The sequence below is a fragment of the Ascidiella aspersa genome, chromosome 1 (genome assembly GCF_963924565.1).
Source record: "Ascidiella aspersa chromosome 1, kaAscAspe10.2, whole genome shotgun sequence".
Lineage (NCBI taxonomy): Eukaryota > Metazoa > Chordata > Ascidiacea > Phlebobranchia > Ascidiidae > Ascidiella > Ascidiella aspersa.
Window position 1 is genome coordinate 9,525,105 of NC_139447.1, and position 17,472 is coordinate 9,542,576.

At 37.3% G+C, this 17,472-nt stretch overlaps 3 protein-coding genes across 3 annotated transcripts in view; 2 read left to right on the forward strand and 1 right to left on the reverse strand.

Annotated features, from left to right (window-relative positions):
• The window catches only part of LOC146167121 (rho guanine nucleotide exchange factor 28-like), a 111,556-nt gene extending 98,193 nt beyond the window's left edge, over positions 1 to 13,363 (forward strand). The window contains exons 31-46 of the mRNA XM_083385477.1: positions 690 to 880; positions 1,803 to 1,964; positions 2,420 to 2,543; positions 3,010 to 3,165; positions 3,497 to 3,595; positions 3,793 to 3,872; positions 4,414 to 4,594; positions 5,096 to 5,275; positions 6,084 to 6,197; positions 6,488 to 6,649; positions 7,197 to 7,348; positions 8,117 to 8,292; positions 8,886 to 9,015; positions 9,285 to 9,869; positions 10,454 to 10,592; positions 11,666 to 13,363. Of these exons, the coding sequence (XP_083241603.1) occupies positions 690 to 880; positions 1,803 to 1,964; positions 2,420 to 2,543; positions 3,010 to 3,165; positions 3,497 to 3,595; positions 3,793 to 3,872; positions 4,414 to 4,594; positions 5,096 to 5,275; positions 6,084 to 6,197; positions 6,488 to 6,649; positions 7,197 to 7,348; positions 8,117 to 8,292; positions 8,886 to 9,015; positions 9,285 to 9,869; positions 10,454 to 10,592; positions 11,666 to 12,006 (2,972 nt within the window). The 3' untranslated portion in view covers positions 12,007 to 13,363. The remainder of the gene's footprint in view (positions 1 to 689; positions 881 to 1,802; positions 1,965 to 2,419; positions 2,544 to 3,009; positions 3,166 to 3,496; positions 3,596 to 3,792; positions 3,873 to 4,413; positions 4,595 to 5,095; positions 5,276 to 6,083; positions 6,198 to 6,487; positions 6,650 to 7,196; positions 7,349 to 8,116; positions 8,293 to 8,885; positions 9,016 to 9,284; positions 9,870 to 10,453; positions 10,593 to 11,665) is intronic.
• Positions 13,364 to 13,528: 165 nt separating this feature from the next.
• On the reverse strand, positions 13,529 to 15,055 carry LOC146167122 (large ribosomal subunit protein mL42-like). The gene is made up of 4 exons (XM_083389361.1): positions 14,917 to 15,055; positions 14,676 to 14,727; positions 14,347 to 14,490; positions 13,529 to 14,094 (listed from the first exon to the last, which is right to left on the reverse strand). The coding sequence occupies exons 1-4, from the start codon at positions 14,978 to 14,980 to the stop codon at positions 13,890 to 13,892; spliced, it is 465 nt and encodes a 154-aa protein (XP_083245487.1). The 5' UTR covers positions 14,981 to 15,055; the 3' UTR covers positions 13,529 to 13,889.
• Positions 15,056 to 16,109: 1,054 nt separating this feature from the next.
• On the forward strand, positions 16,110 to 17,472 carry LOC146167123 (ADP-ribosylation factor-like protein 2-binding protein). Its single transcript, XM_083389030.1, has one exon. It carries the CDS (start codon positions 16,526 to 16,528, stop codon positions 17,015 to 17,017), a length of 492 nt encoding a protein of 163 aa, XP_083245156.1. The 5' UTR covers positions 16,110 to 16,525; the 3' UTR covers positions 17,018 to 17,472.

Genomic DNA, 17,472 nt, shown 5'->3' on the forward strand with positions numbered 1-17,472 from the left:
CCGAATTCTTGAAAACTAGAAGCTAGACTATTAGTCGTCAATAAACTTGTTATTTCGACAATTAAATTGCAAAACTCTTGGTACTTCGTCTTTTAGCCAATTGCAGTTGCTAGGTTATTTTCTCGTAAAAATTCCTGTTCCAGTTCTATCTTCCCAATGGATTTGCGGTTGCCGGGAAACACAATTTGTCCTGGCGCTCGAATTGATTAGTCCAGCTAGCTTGCGTCTTTTGACGTACTCGCAAAATGAATTTCACCTAATCGAATTTGCGACCTGCGCAAAAGGTTAACGAGGATTTTTATCAATTTTACCTGCTTTTTGTAGGCATTCGCAAATTTCTCGATTAAAATTGTCTAATATTATTTTAGTCCTGGCCAACGTATTGCGTTTTTACCCTTAGGGGAATTTGTTAAAAACATTAACTTCACTATAGACCAGTGGTCGGTCGCGGCACAAAACTCTTTTCAGAGCTGTTTCAGGATATTTGTTTGGGGTTGAAGGCATTAGAAAGACGTCACAAAGTTACGTTATACAACAATCGTTCTACTGAACCTACTTCAGTATGTGCTTTGATATCCTTACATCGTCTTACTGCAACCGCAAACCATTATGATACAACGCATATACAATAAAAATTATACATACGCCACGACCGCCCATCTACTTAACAAAAACTCCGTTTCTTGTAGAAATAATCCAGACGGAGCGCAACTACCTTACCACGCTGAAGATAATGCAGCGCATCTACGCGCGCGGTATGAGCAAGGAGCTCCACCTCGACCAAACCCAGATCGAACGCTTCTTTCCGCTCATCGACGAACACGTTGAATTCGTGGCGCAGTTTGTGCAGAAACTTACCGAGAGACAAGCCGACAAAAAGGTGCGTCGCTTGTTTCTTTATGTGAACATTTGGCCGAAAATATGTGCTTAGCACATACTGCTTGCCTGTGAACAGCGGTGGTTCTTTCCTTTTCGCTACTTTTCGTATTACCCTCGTATGAGAAATTTGCCAAATGCAACATAGGGGCTAAATAGAATAGACTTTCCGTTTTTCAATCACAAATTATTCACAATTGCATTCCAGATCTGAAATAGCTTGTCGCTGTTAAAATGTTCATTCGTATTTATTGTAAAGTAAACAATGTCGGCCGCACGTTAACAACAGTGTGTCGCGAAACTTTTTGTTATTATGAATAAACGTGTCGTATGTAGTGTACATTACAAATAAACATGCACCCTACTATCGAAAGGTACATTGTAGACTAGATAAATTATAATATTATACTAAAACTAATAATATTTTTTATTATTATATTTTCACATTGATTTATTCTCAAGTTTAAGACGAATATCTTATTTAAACATTCAGAATATCAAAACTCAAAGTAACCTTAAAACTTTTTTTTTTTTTTTTGGTACGCATGGAATCGTACAATAAGGCAAAATTACGGGTTCTGCAAGAAATGTTGTGGGAAAAACTAATATCTTCTAGTTGTCTTTAGACCTTGTATGATTTACTCTTATATTCCAAACACCTTTAAGTGCAAACAATGTTTTATCATTTTAAACAAACAAAAAGCGTGCACTTTCAGTTTTCAAAAAGGTTACCAAATCACAAGGCTTCCGATGTACCATATAATGTTTGCATTTTTAACATTGGCCAGTACGACTTAAAAATTACTTAATCACAGATATAAACATTGTATATAATAAGTACGTTTCCCTAACAAAAATAGTGGTGAGATTTTCAAATTACAAAAAAATCTTCAACGAGTACCTATAAAAATATTTTCGATTTTTAGGTTGTCGAGCGAATCGGCGACGTTCTGACGTCACAATGGGCTGGCGACTCTGGCGACACCATGCGGCGGCTGCTGGGCGAGTTTTGCTGTCGTCATAACGAAATCACTTCGCTCTACAAAGAACACATGAAGAGCGACAAGAAGTTCAACACCTTTATTAGGGTCGGTTGAGCTAAAAAAAAGCATTTTGTTGAAGTATAATTTGGTTATTTTTAGTTGATTTTTATTCAATAGAATAAATATAAGCCCCGTATACAATATAGTTGTAATTGGGCCAACAAATTAACTATTTTATATATTTTTAACACCGAATATATTTATTTTTTATTGCAATGCAATCCAACCATAATAACGTTGATCAAAATATTTAAACCAATGGACAGGAGTAGGGACAAGTGCACCTACTTCTAAAAGAGCTTTACATTTTGTTTGTGTTTAGATAAATCCGAGAACCTCAATGCTAAATACTTTTTTATATGTTTATTCAAACTGATTTTAAATTTCAACGGATCGATTAACCAATTATTTTTATAAGCGTGAAATACTAGTTAAGCGAAAATAAAACCAAAATCACACTCTACATTTCTTTATTGGTGTTTTATCATTTTATGTTCTAGAAATGCGAGAAAATTCCTCACACACGGCGACAAGGCATCCCTGAATGTGCCCTACTGGTCACCCAACGTATCACCAAGTACCCCCTCATGGTGCAGGCCCTTCTCGAAAACTCCAAAGAAAAAGGTAAAAATAAGTGTAACAAGCAGGTGTTTTGCAAGCGCCACAAACGGTAAAATAAACAAACACTTCTAATAGCTTTTGACATGCTTTTGTAATTCTGCTCGATGATGAAAACTATCCTTGCGCTCGTAGTATTGCGTCACGTGTGACGTAATGTGCAGACGACTTGGGGACCCGCTCTTCTGGCATTTGTAGCCGGAGGGGAGGGCTAGAGAGCAGCACTTATAAAATATTGCAATCCGAACAGTTAATTAAAAAAACACAATCTCAATTTTAGCGAATTGCTATAACTCAGCTGAAGTATAAAATTGTAATAAATACCGTGTTTTACTAAAAAAAGGGCCAAATAAAAAACGTCTATCCAGTATTTTTACAACACTAAACAGCAATCTTTATCAAGATAATGGTTTACAATTTTTGGCACTGTTGTTATTTCGACCCTTAATTTTTTTACCTCTTTTTTCGTTAGATCACAAGGAGGAATACGAAGACTTGACCCGGGCCCTGGAACTTTCCAAGGAAATTGCTAAGAACATCGACGACCAGGTTCAGAATTACGAGCGCCAGAGACAGCTTTACGACATCTACGACAGGACGGAGACCAAGTCGGCGACCTCCTATAAAGGTGAGCGATTGGCAGGGGATAGAAATTTGATAAAGATAAAAAATTTTTAAGCAACGCGTATCTCGTTGGCGTAGACTGACTTTTTTATTTGATCTTTGATCATCATAAAAGTTTGATCAATGTGTTAAAATCTCACTTAAAGTCAGTATTTATCACAAATACTTGGTTTAGCCGAGTTTGTCGAAATGAAGTATTTCCAAGGCGTTTCAATCGATTCTTTACGATTAAAACAAAATGACATTAAAAAGGCTTTCTGCGCCCATTGTTATTCTTATTTCTTCGTTAGTTAAGCAACATTTTAGTTACTAACATACACATTCTTACCTTACAGATGGCCGAAAGTTCGACAGGAAAGATTTGCTGAGAAGAAATCGCAAACTGCTTTATTCCTGCAACTCTGTTCAACTCAAGATTGCTCGAAAGTTTACCGGTAAGTGATCGCTAAGATGTCAACACTAAACCAAGGTGTGATATTAACTTAGCGTTTAACTTTCAATTTTAATCCGAATAACGCCGTCTGGTTTGTGACATTTATATTTTTTTCGTCATGCACGTGGCGTATTAAAAGGTAAAAATATCTTTTTGGTTTAGAACTTCGCCTGTTATCACGTTTATTTTTTATTACAGATGTTCAATTGCTTGTTCTCTCCGATTGCATCGTGTTTCTTCTGGAAAGTGGTGGAAAGTATTCGTTTCCTTCGGGACAGGTAAGGAAAAAGCAATTCCCTTCTTATTATTATCTAGGATTTTATAAAGTGGAGTAATGTTTAGCATATATTCTACTATTTGAATAATCTGATTTTTGAGTAGAATAGGTATTCTATCACTCTCTTTACTGTATTACGAGGAAAACAACACCCCTTTGTACTTTTAAACGAAAAAAACGTTTTTTGGGATTGGCCTCTTTAGCGGTAAATAAAACCTTTATTTTAATCAAAACCAAAAAATCCGAAAAAAGGCATGTTTCATTTTGCCTGACATATTCCTGTTCCGCTGATTTTTATTTAACGGTAGTTGAGGTATATTTGTGGAAAACGCCTCTTTGAACTTCAAAAATACCCACAACACCCCTTTGATTGCTGGCGTGATAATCTATTTCCGCTGCTTTAAAATAAACATAAGATCAGTAAAAAAATGCCAGGATCGCGTTACATCTAAACGTGCAGACTACATATCTATATAAAATTCGTACGCACATTCTTCAAGATCTAATTTCCTCCAAACTAACCTCCTCCTCTTATTTTGCAGCCGGCCGTCGTCTCGCTTCAGAACCTGCTTGTGCGCGAGGTTGCCAGTAGTGACGAGAAGGGCCTCTTCCTATTGAGTCCCGGGAGCCAGCAGATGTACGAGATGAAGACCTCCACGTCGGACGAGTGCAAGACTCTTACACAGAAGACGAGGGTGGCGGTGGGAAATTGCCCGGACGAAGGTGAGTTCATTGACAATTGAAGATGTTTAGTCGTCTTGATTTAATGCTGGCCCTAGATGCAACTGTTTTGTAATGTAATGTGCGCTGAGAGTTTGTACTAAGGATAAGTTAAAATATATTCTGTTTTCAATTCTGAGTATATTTTAATCCTTGTGTTTGCCTTAGTCTTGTTAAAAAAATACGTGTTTTATCTCACATTTTACAGCAAGAAACATAACAACCTTAAAGCACCCATTTATTATTAATTACAAATATTTTTGATTAGTGGAAAAAAATTGCCATCAAAAATGAGGAAAAGCCTACAAATCATACACAGTGTTAAAGAATAGGAAATATGTGGAGAAAAACAAATATGATCCCCAACAGAATAAAATGCAACAGCCAAGAATATTTTACCTTATAACTAAAAGTCTTGACCATGTCCCCAACATTTTGTTCACAATTCTTCACCAACATATACGATATACCATTTCCTTCAAAAAACAATGTTTCCTCCACCAGATGAGGGCATCCCGTCGGAAGACGAAGAGGAACGTCGCATCCATGAACTGCAGCTGGCCAAGGTGAGGAAGCTCATCTCCCAGCTGGAGCACAAGGATCGCGAGATCAACCGACTCCTCGCCGACAAGATGGGAGTCTTCCAGGCGCTGGCAGACTCGGTGGACAGAGGAAACCCAACCAGTGAGTAGATAACTTGTTTACGTTAGGCTTTAATGAATATGCTGTTGCTGCAAGGCATTGTTTCAATTGTACAATATTGTTCTTCTGGCAAATTTTTTTGCCAACGTTTCGACTAGCTATTCGGGTAATCTTCTTCAGGGCCATACAATTAGGTTTTAAGATGTTAAGTGTTAATGAGGCCTTTAAGTTAGGTAAAGTTTAGGAAAAAAATAATACTTTAGTTTTTTGATATTACTGCTTCTTTTTTTCAGCTGTCAATATAAAAGAAACAAAAGATAATATTACTGCTTCTTTTTTTCAGCTGTCAATAAATAAAAGAAAACAATCAATATTTTACTTATATTAATAGTACCACTTCTATTTTCAGCTGTCAATATAAAAGAAACAAAAGATAATATTACTGCTTTTATTTTCAGCTGTCGATAAATAGAAGAAAAATATTAATATTTTACTTATATCATTATTACTCCTTAATTTATAAGGTTTTATTGTTTTTACTAAACATTTTAGAAATCTTAATCTTCTTGATATGTGACAAGTATTTCTGTTGCAACCAAATAAAACTCATTTACTAATTTGAAACCAATCATCCATTTGTTACGTAGACACTCTTATACAGTGGTTCTTTAGAATAAAGCAATGTCCTACTATTCCACTTTAGCACTTTTTCTAAACTAAGCTTCACCCTAAGTCTTCAAATCTTACATCGTGATAAATCAATCATGCGACTCGACCTAAGAATCCAACGCAAATCACTGGAAATCTTAAATCCCCCTAAAAAATTGTAATATTTTTATTTCGTTTTCAGCTCGCAACCATTACTCGTATCCCAGCTTCGTGGTTTCTTCAGAGGACGACCTCTCCAATGCCAAGCAGTCGGTGCCAGCGTGCGCCCCAACCCTGCAGAAGGCGCTAGAACAAGGTAAGTGTGCTAGCTAAAAAATTCAAACTTAGAAGACGATTCATTGTAAGTTGAAAAAAAATGAAGTCGAGCCATAATAAGTTTTTCGTTTTTTAATGACAAAATATTGATGATGAGCAAGTTAGTTCTAATTACGTAAAATCTACAATGCACTATACCTACAAAAAAGTTTAAATTCTTTCACACGTCAGGAATTTATAGAAAACAACTTTGCGTTTTTACCCAACTGTTTGTTTTCAACCAACCCCAAACTTAGCAAGTAATCCTCGTATTTTTCTGTTTTTCCCCAGTCACCAAACTCTCGAACGCCATATACGGCGCCGGGGGACTTTCCCGTCACCCCTCCAGCGTGGGTGAGCACGACAGTGGGACCACGACGACCCCATCGCTGCCAAAGAGGTCCGACACCTTTGGGGGCTTCGACAACGGCAAGGAACCGCCTTCGCCACGCAGTGAGTGTTATTTAAGGCAGATTTTAAATGATGCGTTTGATTGTGACGTCGTAATAATCGTTTGTTTACCGGAATAAGAGCTGTTGCTTACAAACATATGAGTGTCGGCAAAAATGTAATAAATCGTTCGTTTACAATCTATTTTAATTAATGCTATGAATATGACGTAGTAAAGGTTGTTTTTTTTACTCGAAACATAGATCTTTGCAAAAGTTTTAGCTTAATTACAACTAATATGTTTGATTAAGGTCGAAATTGCTGGTTTACTGATATAATTTTATTAAGTTTTATAAGATAATGATATGGAAATAGAAAAGCTATCAAATGTATGTTGTTGTTTGTTTACAATTTGCGGCCAAAAAATAACATAAGAAAGAAACAGCGTTAACACAAATATAAAAAATAGCGATTTAATCCGCTTATTACTTAAGTAAGTAATTGAGAACAAATAAAAAGACCCTTAACTAAGTTGGGAGTAAAGTTGCTGCACAAATATTCGAACCACGCCAGTCATTGTTGCGTCATCACAAATCTGTTTACGTCACAGCGAAATACATGAACACGTCGCAGAGCGACAGTCGTCTGAAGGAGCTGGAGAACTCCTCCGTGTCCGAGTCCTCCAAGAGAGACTCCGGTCTGGTGGATCTCGACATCACTGTGGGAAGGACCGACTCGCAAAGCAGTATACCTAAAGCATGGGTGAGTTTGCGGTTGTTTTTGATATTTTTTCCTGTTCGTTATAAAGAATAATACTAAAATTGGTTGAATTGCGTTTTATCTCTATTAAATAATAAATCAAAATAATTCTAATGTTAATTAAAGCATGGGTAAGTTTGGGCTGTTTTTCTCCGCTGTTTTCATATTGTTCCTGTCTGTTATAAAGAATAATACTAAAATAGGGTAAATTGCGTTTTATCTCTGTTTGGTTGTAAATAAAAATAATCCTAATCCTAATCTGGAAACGTTACCCTATCCTGTAAAATTCACGCTTGGGCAATTCGGCCGAAAAATTAAATTTACACAAAAAAAATACTGTTGTTAACCTATTCTAGTTGCGACTAAAAAACTTTGACAAAATCACGTGTTTAGTTTCTATATATTTCGGCTTTAAAACAGTTTTAACAAAAAATTAAAAAAAATATCATATTTTCACATATAATGTAAAACTGCCTTTTTGCTATTTTCTATCAAACTCAACGTATTTAGTTTATATATAATGCGCCCTTAAATATAACGACAAAAAACGTATCTATGTAATTCCCCAAAATGAAACATCATTCAAACATATTCGTTTTGTAAAACAACCCTCTGGTTAAAAATGTAATATTTTCAAATTTAATGTAAAATTGCCTTACCATGACTAAAAATTTGTAGTGTGTAATGTAACCACTATGATCCTACATGGTCTTACATTTGTTGTAACCAAGTTCTTCAACCTTAGTGTTAACCTTTGAACTTTGACCCCAGCCGCCCAGCAACAACAGCTCGAGCCACAACCCCTCACCCACCGCGAGCCAGCCCCCGGACGAGGAATTCCCCCTTTTGCCCCCCACCACTGACCAGGTGACGGCCCTCACCCAGCTTAGCAACCTCTTCAACAGTTTCCTCTCGGTCGCCTCGCAGAAGGACACCCACATGGAAAGGTGAAATAGCGCTGATTGGCATGGTTATTGGATATGTGCAAACCTTTATTTGGAAATGTAAAATCGGTGAAATGGCTCGCATTTTCAAATACAATGTCGAACTAAATGTTAAGAAACAAGAATTTTCCTGCCCCTTGCTAGTAAATGAGGAATTTAGAGGACTGACTTTTAGATAATATTTATATTTTCAAATGCATTGCAAATAGCCACATTTTTGCCTTATGTTAAGATATTTAGAAAGGTAGATAAAATGAAAAAAAAACAGCTAATATTGGTTTAAAAGCTAGATTTTTTATTACTTTTAACCGGTACAATGGTACATCAAAATACAAAAATACGTCAATATTAGTAAAATATATATCTATATTTTTTTGAAACACAAAAAGACTGAATGTGCTTAGTAATCAGATTTACGCTACAAGCGGCGCAAGGGACATACAGGAAAACGAACTTAAAAAAATATTTTCCATATAACCAATAATCGAGTAAACCACCCTTTTATGAGAGTTCTAAAAGCACTTATAACATAGCTAAATTCGAGTAACTCTTGGTAAAGACCCGACGTTGATCTTTATCATTCTTCTTCATGGCAGGTTGCACCTCCAGCTGATGCAGGATCGCGGATCGATCACCAAGAAGCGATCCGGGACGTTGGCGGATGCTGAGATGAAGCGGAACCAGTTGAAGCAGCAGGAGCAGATGGACGACCTCAGAAGACAGCAGGTAAAAAACAAAGAACGATCGAGTGTGAAACCGTTCTTCCTATGTAATTCCAGATTTGAAAAAAATTGTCATAAGTATACACAATACTTTTCTTTATCATCATCTTTTAATCTTCCATTTCATTCCTCTTAATTTTTATTTTTTTTAAGTCTTTTTTATTATCTTTACGCTATTTAACTTTATCATTTAACCAGTTATCTATATTGTTTCTTTATGTGATCCATCTTCTGTTTCTCCTGATCATCCAATTCTTTACTTCCTCCTCCTAGCAACAATTCAAGTCGGAACGCGAGCAGTTCAACCGCACCAACGAGCGCTTCCAGCGATCCATCGACCGCGAGCGACAAGAAATGGATGATGAGAAGAGGCAGATCCTCCGGAGCAAGAAGGAGATCGACGAGCGTCTGGAGGAGGTCACCCGCCTAAAGGATGAGCAACAAAAGGAGCTCACTCGCCTCCGGGAACTTCAGAGAAGGTCCCAGAACGAGATGCACACCTCTGCCTCCTCCTCCGCAATCTCTGCCTCCGCTTCCAACCGGAACAACAGCAGCAACAACCTGGACACAATCGACTCCAAGTTATCCCTGGATGCGGCTGGAGCAAAGTCCTCTTCTTCGGCTCTCTCCGGGAGCAAGTCCTTCTCCAGCCTTCACGTGTCCAATTCCGCCGCCAACGCCGACCCATCAGGGAAACCACCCGCTTCACCCACGTACGCGAGCGCCGCCGATTACCCCCGGACTTTCCCCGGGATGAAGAGAGACTCGGCGTCGATTGTTCCAAACCCGGGAGCGGGCCACCACCCACTTCCCATTCATCTGCAGTACAGCGCAACGAACCAGGTCACCGCTTTGCAGGTGAGTCGTGCGCCGTCTTTTTGCTAAATTTAGTGTTTATTGACGATTTGTTTTTTCCTATTTTGATTGCAGTTTTAATAAAGGGATGTTTTATGACGACCTACAACGATTTTTCGTTAACCTGGTAAAAAACGATATTACCGTTCTGCTTTAAGCTGATGTCTTTTAATTTACATGCTTAGGACTAAATTCTACTTTAATTTAATTTTATGTAGACTTTATTTTTTTGCCCTATCCCGACGAACCTTGATTCGTTTTTACTAAGACTACAGCTAGCTTCTAAATCTAAAATCTAAATGCTATTAACATTTACCCGAAAATTCGGCTCTTTGTAAGATATATAAAATAATGTCAGTAAAACTTGTCGTATTATAATTGATGTTTTTTCTAAAAATTAAAAAACGTAATCCTAATAAAAACACGCATCTTATTGAAAAAACAAAAACGATGTTCTCTTAAAAGAAACAAAGTGTTCCTTGTTATGTAAAAATTACAAAAATGAGGCCGTTTTCGCGGACAATCTCAAACGCTACTTCCCGTAAAAAAAAAAACTAACACGCTGTTTTTTTCGTGCACCGACGAAGGCCCCGAAGCCGCAGACCCTTCCCTTGAAGATCGCCACCCAGGGCAAACCGGAAAAGCACGGCGTCCACCAGATCATACCAAGCAAGCTGTCCAAGCTGGCCTCGGGCGGTCAATCGTCCGGCCACCAGCACCCGTCCAGTAAGAAGCTACATATTGTGTAGAAGTAAGTCGGCCCCGGGCCCCCAAACCCCCCTGGCATCCCCCCTTCGCTCGCCCCACCTTTTCGCGGCGAGCGATGCAACTCACTACTCACTGACGATTGAACTCGCACTACTCGGTCATGCGGCATGACTCGCGTCGTCTTTACTCGCACGCGCGAAATCGCGTCGACTGCGATGAAGACTGCGAGCTAGCTTGATTTGTTTGCCCTACTTTTGGCTTGTTTTTCTTTTTTTCCGGCCTGGTATTATTTCCCGAAAACATGCCTTTCTAACATTTTTGTTGTGTTGATATTCACCGCATTGATTTTGTTTTCAATTTTTTTTTTTAAAGTCACAATCACATTTCACTAATAACTCTATCGTTATGTTTTACGAGTTTTATTACAACCATCAAAAAAAAAATCTTTATTTGTCCCAAGTTTCTGACATTTATGTTGTAGTTAAACTTAAAACAAAAAAAAAGTGCTGTTAAAAAAAGCTTTTTTAAACTTTTTAAAAAACAATACAACGCATTTCTTTAATCATTTTAACTCAAAAGACAAAAAAAAATTAACTTTGTTACTCTGAAAACCCTTGTAATCAAAAATAGGTTTGAAATTGAACCCAACGGACCAAAATATCTTCCAGTAAACCATATATGCTTCCTGCCTCTGTCAAACTTACTGGCCTGAGCTTGCATGTGTTTCGTAGCAACTAGCAATAAAACTAACTAACTGCTTTTGATTTATTTCCAAGAAAAAAGTCCTCACGTTTTGATTTGTTTTATGATTTTACCCTTTGAAGCTAGAATTGAAAATAAAACGATTTGTCCACTCTTACAACATTATATAGCTATGAATTATTGTACATTTAATTTGAATGTTTGGTAACTCTTATATATATCGCCAAAAAGTTTAAATAAGAACTTTTCCCACACTGGCGTTACACCTTCTTTCATTATTTTTTGTTTGCTTGCAAATAAAAAATTGCCGCATGGAATGCTTCTTCCAATAACCAAACTCGCTACTCGAACGCTCGACTCGTTTTCCTAACTCGTGTCTCGCCACCCAGGTTCTGACCCGCGAGTCCGCCTTCCTTTCTCGCGCGTCCACCACAAGCGCTCCAGCAACCCGGAAATAACGTCATCGGCTTCTCTGTCGTCATCGTCCGGCGCCAACCTGCAAGTTCCCGCGGGCGCGGCGCCCATTGGTCCAAGGTCGACCAATCACGGGCGCCTGTCGCCCTCCAACGCGACCAATAGCGTGTCGCCGTCACGCCTGAGCGACGACGGTTCTGTGGAGCGATCCAACTCCTCGTCTTCCTCCAAAGACGGAGATAAGCATCACTCCGCGAGACACTTTAACTTCCACAGCAAGCACGACCGCGAGGAGTCCATGGAGCTATTCTTTTAGGAATCACGCGGTAGAAAGACACGACCGTCAATGGATCACTAAAGTGACCATAACCATTTTATAATGCTCATGGTCATGTCAAGTCAAATGGCATGTGTTTAAATCAATACTCGCATGGTTCTATATTAACCTATCAATTTCTCAAGTCCATTTGCGTCTGTGTCTAGATTTGTCCCAAGTCAAATCTTGCTCATTTCAAATCTATTAGCGTCGGTGTTCCAATCCGTTTGCGGTCGTGTCTTTCTGGGCAGCAACAAACCACAATAGTTTACCAAGTTCAGCATACGTCGTCGGCCTAGTCCAATAGTCCCGGCCGCGCGTTGTAACTCCGTTAGAGGTCGTCGTCGTTTCGTTTGTAGTCTCTCTCGCAGGAATGCTCCTAGAATTCGTGCCGTTCAATTCCCACTGCTCGACAACTCTCAGTCTTTTGCTTTACTTTCTCGCCAGGTCTAGTTAATTCACCCCCATCACCTAATCCCTCTCTTTCTCTTGTTTCATAAGTATGTAGTCGCCCGTTATCTTTCCTTTATCGCGTTCGCCGCAATCATGGTCCGTAGTCGTTCGTTTCTTTTTATCAGCCACCTTATGTCGTCGCAGACGGCGCGCCGTTTTTACTACAAGAGAAAGTGTATTTTTTTACCAGCGCGAGTTTCAAATTTGTGTGGAAGGTAAAAAGGCGCATTTGCATCGCTATGCAACGCGCATTTTGAGACAAAAATATGCGAAGTTTGCGGCCACTTTTCTATCTATCTATTATATGTCTTATATAACATTTATAACCTACCAGTATGCCGACATCGTCCTTTTGTTTTCAGCTTCAGTTTGGCTCATACGCATTTCCGGCTTTTTCAACTCAATAGAGATTTGCTTTTAACGCCCAATTCGCCTTCTTTAAAACCTCCTATATATTAACACGGTTGCGTTTATTTAGCTTTTTTCTAACCGGACTGTAGCTTAATAGCTCGGCTTTGCTGTTAGCCTCTTCGCTTAGCCGAGCAGATTTTTTCCCTGCACTACTCTCTTTCTCACATCTCTATTCTTTTGCGCTTTTTCGTTCAACAGAGACATTTGATGGAATTCTTCGCCGCGTCGTTTACGTTGTTATTGTTGTTTTACTCCTTTTTTCTCGCCGTCGCAATATGATGCTAGCAAAGTTAAAACGTGTCTGAAGTTGATGTTAATTCGCGAGGGTTGAAGGATCATAATGCCGCTATAATGAAGCAACAGTGGCATGCATAAAACTATAGAGACTTTATTTATACGTCTAAACATGACAGCACAGCGTTGTAGACATGTCATTTTGAGATGACTTGAGTCGCCAAGTACGAGCCTAAGTATAAAGTCATTTGAAAACAGTGACTTATTTGCAAGTAAAGTTATCTTGCCTGCTCGAATTATTACACTGGTCTTATAAATCTGCGAAGTTGTAGAGAAAAGAGGGCCAATTAGTAATAGGACATCAAATCTTGACCCATTGATAAAGGGAAGGCAGATCCATATTAATAATAAACATTGCTGACTCTTGAAACAAATTTTTGAACAATAATTGCTTTATTTCGATCTTGATGACGAACAGGAAACGTTTGTTTATTGTAATAATTACTTTGCTTCCAAAATTGATTCTTTGACTGATAGATCGCCCTGAACAAGTTTAAACAATTTAGGGTTAATAAGCGTTTTTTGGTTGGAAGTAAAATATCCAGTACGACTTACATACATTGGTGCACCATAGTCAAATATATCTAAAGTAGAAACAAACACAAGTAGTCTGGTACACAATTTATCCCCACGTGGTTTTGTGGCATGCGTTTCTAAATTGCAATACGCTGCAGTATGCAAATTCATTACAGATAAAACTTTACTGACACAAAAAATGAAAAATGTCATGTAAAAGGCCGGTCCACTGGAGGCTCCCATCGCCTTTTGGGTTTCTTTTTGTTGACAAACCACATGTGCTTTGAAGTGTGGAACATCTCTGCCAAGTTTAGAACGGTCGGAACAGTGTCACGATCGTACAGAGGCCAACCATGCTCGATTGCGGGGGCCTGGACTGGCTTCGAACCGGTATCGCTTTCATCCAATTTGTGTCTGAAAACAGGCAACATTAGATTTCACCACAGTTTTTTATAGTTTTGGTTCAGTGACCAATAGGAAATTTAAGAGACTGAAACTTTGAATTCTCTAATGTATTTACAGGGTTGTCGAGTTGCAGAAGTTAAAAAGCTTGAAATATGTATTGATCTTAAATATGTTGTTATTAAAAAATATGAACCACCTTTTTATCAAAAGCATGTGGAAATCACATTTTACTTAATTTTGCATATTCAACTAAAAACTTACTTGACCAATGTGTTTACATTATCAAACGCAGAATATCTTGGGTCGTCTCGTGGTATTGGAATAGTTTTCTCATATTCAACTATTGTTCGAGGATGATACATGCAAATGGTTTGACCATCCTTGCACAATGCTACTCTTGGTACTCTGTTTGCATAGTGTTGCTTCAGTGTATATTTAAAATACAGAACATTCCATAATATATACAGTTTTAGTTGTGTACTTTAAAAAATGTACTTTAAAAAGGCTCTTCAAATTAAACACTGTTCTGTTCAATTAAGTTTTGTTTTAAAATCTTATCCAATTTTACAAATAAATATATTTAAACTTACCCTGGATCGTCAAAACTGTCTTCATGCGATGACTTTGAAGCAACACAAAACACTAAAAAAGTCAACATTTTGGTACAGCTTTTACTACTTGTATATATTATAATGACAAAACACATGACAAAGTGCTTAAATTAAATTGAAAAAGTAAAAGGATTAGGGGCTGGTCCACAATTTAATAAATTTGGTTGTCTGCAAAACCTCTACAATAAGTTTGTAAAAAAATATCCACTTTTTATTTTACCTGTTAGTAAGTTACTTCTTCTTCCACGCAACAAGTTAGACGGAATTCTTCGCAAACAAGCCATCGGCAGGCGTTTAAAATTGATTGAATTTAACTAAGTCCCAACAGTTGTTTTTCATTTTCGGTCACACATGTAAAGTTTGTTTTCCTAATACCAAAGTTGAGGAGGTCACCAGTAGGAAAAAAACGCAGGATTGAGTCGCCATTTTTGGTATGCAACTTTGTAATAATCTTGTGGTGAAACTAACCTAACGTTGCTTATGTGTGAACTGTAATCCAACAAATAATATATTTTATAAAGCGTACGTATAACTCCAGAACTGTTTAATAAGCCCAACGTTGGGAAATAAAAGTGATTAAGTTATGAACAGTAACAAAAAAATCAAATCATCACCAGCCGTTGTTAAAATACCTCGCTATTTGTTGTGAGTTTCGTTGGTAACTCTGTGTGAAATCGAATTCAAAATGACTAACTTTTAATGTGTAATTTAAAGCTTGTCATTTTATGAAGGTGACTTGTTGAATTATTTTCACTATAATATATAATGTAAGATGTATACTTTATAAACTATGCTTCTTGCCAGGCCACTTTCTTGTTTTAACCAAAGGTGCCCTAACCGTTTTACTTACTATACTATACACAGTAAGAAAGTATAGGATAAACAAAATGTGGTTGAATTCTAGACCAGCGCCGATGTGTGTTCAGAAGCTACGCAGCATGCCTGGCAATTTTCTTTATGATAATGAGAAGTATATTTTAACCATAAGGGCCTGAACTGTTTTACTAACAATACATCTTTTTGTGGCCGTATTTGTCTAATTCTAAATAGAGTAATCAGGTGGCACTATGTAAAGACAGATTGTGTTGCATTCTCGACAAATTTTTACACAACCGAATTTTATCTGGTCAAAGTAGAAATGAAAGCATTTAAAATGCACTTGTAGAAACACAAGCGGGAGCAAAAGGTCTAACATAACCTTGATAAAGTCCTACATATCCGCACTGACTACACAGTATCGGATAGACAAACTATTCTATTACCAAGACATAACAAATCATAAACATGGATGGTTTAAATATTTATTTAAAGAGAAACTTTCCCATACAATTCTTTAAATGTAAAGGATCCATTCCATTAATTTGTTGCTGAAATTTATTTTATATATTTAATCTTCGAAGACCAACATGAAAATTAAATTTATAAAAATGTAAATTGATATTAATAAATTATTTGATTGAAACTATGTCTAACTTAAATAATTCTAAAACTTTCTACATCATGAAAGACACAATTTATTTGCATTTTTTTAATCTACTGCTATAAATAAATTTACTAACTGATAGTCATTATATTTATCATTTATTTCTTCCTATATATTGTCACTCACAAAAACCAAAAGGAATCAATAGTAGTATAAATGATAAAGATCATTAAAACCTAGAGCATATATTGACTGTTAATTTTTTTATAAAATTTTTTTTTTTATTTCTGTCTCTCTTTTAAAAATAATGTAAATACTTAAATCATTAATGCAAAATAACTCGAGCAGCCACATATTTTTAGTGTATTACTAGTTAACAGTTTGAAAGAATAATACCAAAACAAGAATGAATCCACACAATCTTCAAGTTGAGCAAATGGAAATCACATTGGATGAAGGATCTTCATCGGAAGACAGTCGAAGATTCGACGAACTAATTGGGATAATACAGGACACCATGATGAGTGAATCATTTCAGCAGATCCAGTACAACTTCATGGAAAAGTACTACACTGAGTTTGAGGACACAGATGAAAACAAGTTCATCTACACAGACATTTTCCAGGAGTATTCTGCGATCATTGAAAATTACCTAGAATCTCAGTTAAAACTCCGAATCCCAGGATTTTCCATGACTAAATTCTCGGCCTCACTAAATGCGCACAAGCACGAGATCACCGACGACATTTTCGAAATGTTCTTGACCTTCACTGACTTTCTCGCATTCAAGGAAATGTTCATCGATTATCGCGCTGAAAAGGAGGGAAGGCACGTAGACCTGGCACAAAACTTTCTGGTACAGCCCTTGGTGCCTTCGTGTTCTGTAACTTCGAGTTAAAAAAGTGTTACCACCCTTTAAACCTCAAACATATCAGACATTTCCATCCAGTAAACCGTATCTGTGTTGCTAAGAAGAAAACTCCACAAACTAGGTTTAGTTTGTATGCTTTTAATGTGGGACGAACTCAGAGTGTAAAACTTGCTTATTGCATTGTGATTGATTTGTGTACTGTACATATATACAACATGCTCTTCCATGCTTTCTATTGTTCGAATAACAATAGCTTGTAAATTTGTTTCGTTGTGCCTTGTGATGTTGCAATGTTTTACTGCATATATTATAACTTATGAAATTACTGATTTTGGGAATTTCTGCCAATGAGTCTGGAATGGAAACAATAAGGTTGAGAACTGCATTTCTGGCCGGAAAAGAATACTAATTTTCAGTTTAAAACCAGAAATCATCATTATGTTTTTTTTAAGGTTTCAACCACCTAAACCAGACTGTTGATA

Coding starts and splice junctions, on each gene's coding strand:
- LOC146167122 (XM_083389361.1), bottom strand. CDS start 14,980: ATGGCTTGTTTGCGAAGAATTCCGTCTAACTTGTTGCGTGGAAGAAGA. Junction 14,491..14,675: donor GACAGTTTTGACGATCCAGG/GTAAGTTTAAAT, acceptor CTATGCAAACAG/AGTACCAAGAGTAGCATTGT. Junction 14,095..14,346: donor AATGTAAACACATTGGTCAA/GTAAGTTTTTAG, acceptor GCCTGTTTTCAG/ACACAAATTGGATGAAAGCG.
- LOC146167123 (XM_083389030.1), top strand. CDS start 16,526: ATGAATCCACACAATCTTCAAGTTGAGCAAATGGAAATCACATTGGAT.